Source organism: Varanus komodoensis, unplaced genomic scaffold, assembly GCF_004798865.1.
Source record: "Varanus komodoensis strain SLA01 unplaced genomic scaffold, ASM479886v1 scaffold18_1, whole genome shotgun sequence".
Classification (NCBI taxonomy): Eukaryota; Metazoa; Chordata; class Lepidosauria; order Squamata; family Varanidae; genus Varanus; species Varanus komodoensis.
The window spans coordinates 7,612,795-7,615,086 of NW_025335548.1; the positions used below are offsets into that span (position 1 = coordinate 7,612,795).

Here is a 2,292-nt window from a genome sequence, read left to right on the forward strand (position 1 = left end):
GGCTCCTACAAACTATCACCCCTTTGAAAAAAAGGAGTTGGGCCAGGCCAAGATACAGTGGTACCTCGGCTCACGAATGCCTCAGTTCACGACTAAATCGGGTCACGAACAGAAATTTCTGAAAAAATTTGCCTCAGGTTGCACACTCCGCTTCGGGTGATGATCCCAATGGTACCTGTCTCCCCCTCCTGAGCACACCCTCAATCGCAGCCCCCTTCCCCTACAGCGCACCCGCCTCCTCCCAGCCACCTGCGATTGCACCTGCCTCCCCTCCAGCACACCTGCTTCAAATTTTTGTGATTAAAAAAAAAATAGTTACAGAACAGATTAACCTTATTTACACTGACCCTTCTGGGGAAATTTGACTTGGCTCACGATCAGTTTGGGTCATGACCAGAGTCTGGGAATGGATTAAGTCCGTGAGGCAAGGCACCATGGTATGTTGCAAGATGACGCACCCTCCACTCCATGTGCAGAAGCTGGCTGGCCTGACAACTGGCCTGTCCCTCAAACTGCACAGCAAGCAGTTGTGCACCACCACACCTGTGGGTGGCCAGAGTGTTGGAGGGTCACAGCGTGGGCCATTTGCCATATCGAGGTTTCTTTTGCTCATGCAAACACCAGAATCAAGCTTTGTACAACTTTAGCTTATGTGAGATGCTCTCCTGGCCATTTATTTATTTCAACTCAGGAAGCAGACCATGCGGATTCATCTGGAGCCACCCATTCAGGGACCTTCAGCTGAATGATGACCTCAGAGCTGAGTCCCAAGCAAAGCAAATATGTACTTGCCCTTTGGAACAACTGATCCAGCCGCTCCTGGCTCAGGGCACACCAGCCAGGCAGTTGCATCCTTTGGGGGAAATGGCGAGCAGCTCCCTTGCTGTGGCCATTGGTCTGCTGGGATGTCTCATCCACACCGACTGTGCAGGTAAGTTCTTCTCAAGGCTGAGAAGACTCTGAGTTCCTTTCGACGTGACGTAAGGTTGACAAGTGGCTTGACGGCCAGCCTCTTCTATCTTATTTTCAAGAATATAGTTGCTGGAGAAGCAGCGTGTGACACCCACCTTTCATAAATCTAAAAAGCTGGGCTTTTTCCCAGATTGATCTGGGTGGCTTTAGACTTCATAATGCAAAGGAAGTGCTTAGGCAGCACAGAGGGAAAACAGAATCAAGAAGCAACCTAAGGATTACCGTTAACCTGAAGTTACATCTAAGACAGAGACCAACAAGTCTGAACATAAAATGCACTAGAGCATGAGGTGAGGGGAGAGGTTGATTAAAATTTGGAACACTTGCACGGGGGTTGCAGTATCCTATTTTATCTGTACCTAGTTTATTTCTGTATGTTAAATTTGGCATCTGCCTTGAGGCGGAGGTGGACTAGAAATATAGCTGAAATATGTAAAGTGTATCCCGCTTGGTTCCATGTACAGATGTTTTCCTTGTGCCCCTTTCAGGATGCATTTACAACTATATACTACAAACTAGGGGCACTGAGTGAGCCAAATCTGGGGGTGCAAAGTTTCTTTGCTTCTAGTGGGAGATTCAGCGTCCCCGGTTGAATCAGCGATGTCCATCGAGTTAACAAGTGCCTAGCTTCAGTTGCATGGATTGTTGCACTTTAGCTTTGGCTAATATGGTGTAGGTCACAACTGGAAGTTTAATTATTATCTTAGTAGGACACAGCATCCCTAGAGGATCATGCAATTATTCAAGACAGCAAATATCCAATAATGTTCCAGTACAAAATTTATCTGTGCAGCGATTACAACTACTGGACCTTGCCCATGACTAGTGATGAGCTGAATTAGACAAGCCCTTATTAAAGAGAAGTGGAAAAGCACAAAACTATACAAGGCACAACCTAAGATCCACAGGTGCAATGGTGAGACAACAAAGCAGTGTCCCACTGATAGCGCATGATCCCATGGCATCCACAGCAGTTTGTCAAATTCCCAATGTATCCTGAGGTCCAAAAGTTGGGGACTGCAAGGTAGCAGTCTGGACCGAGGCTAATGCCGAGAGAAGAAGGACTCGCTGAAGTCAGATCTTGTGGGTACAATGACATCCGAACAGGAAACATCTCCGTGTCCTCCTTTTGGCCAACCGCCAAACTGCAACACACATTCAGGCTCAAAGGGAGCATCTTAGCCTGCATGGCTTTTGGAAGAAGCTTCGAGATAGGACCAGGAATAGATGCGATTCCATGATTCCACTTAATCAATCTCTCTCTCTCTCTCTCTCTCTCTCTCTCTCTCTCTCTCTCTCTCTCTCTCCCCCCCCCCCCCG

At 47.6% G+C, this 2,292-nt stretch overlaps 1 protein-coding gene across 1 annotated transcript in view; it reads left to right on the plus strand.

Annotated features, from left to right (window-relative positions):
* The first annotated feature begins 827 nt into the window (after positions 1-827).
* Positions 828-2,292, plus strand: part of F9 (coagulation factor IX) — a 10,776-nt gene continuing 9,311 nt past the window's right edge. Inside the window, exon 1 of the mRNA XM_044427135.1 lies at positions 828-931. Within this exon, the coding sequence (XP_044283070.1) occupies positions 865-931 (67 nt within the window). The 5' untranslated portion in view covers positions 828-864. The remainder of the gene's footprint in view (positions 932-2,292) is intronic.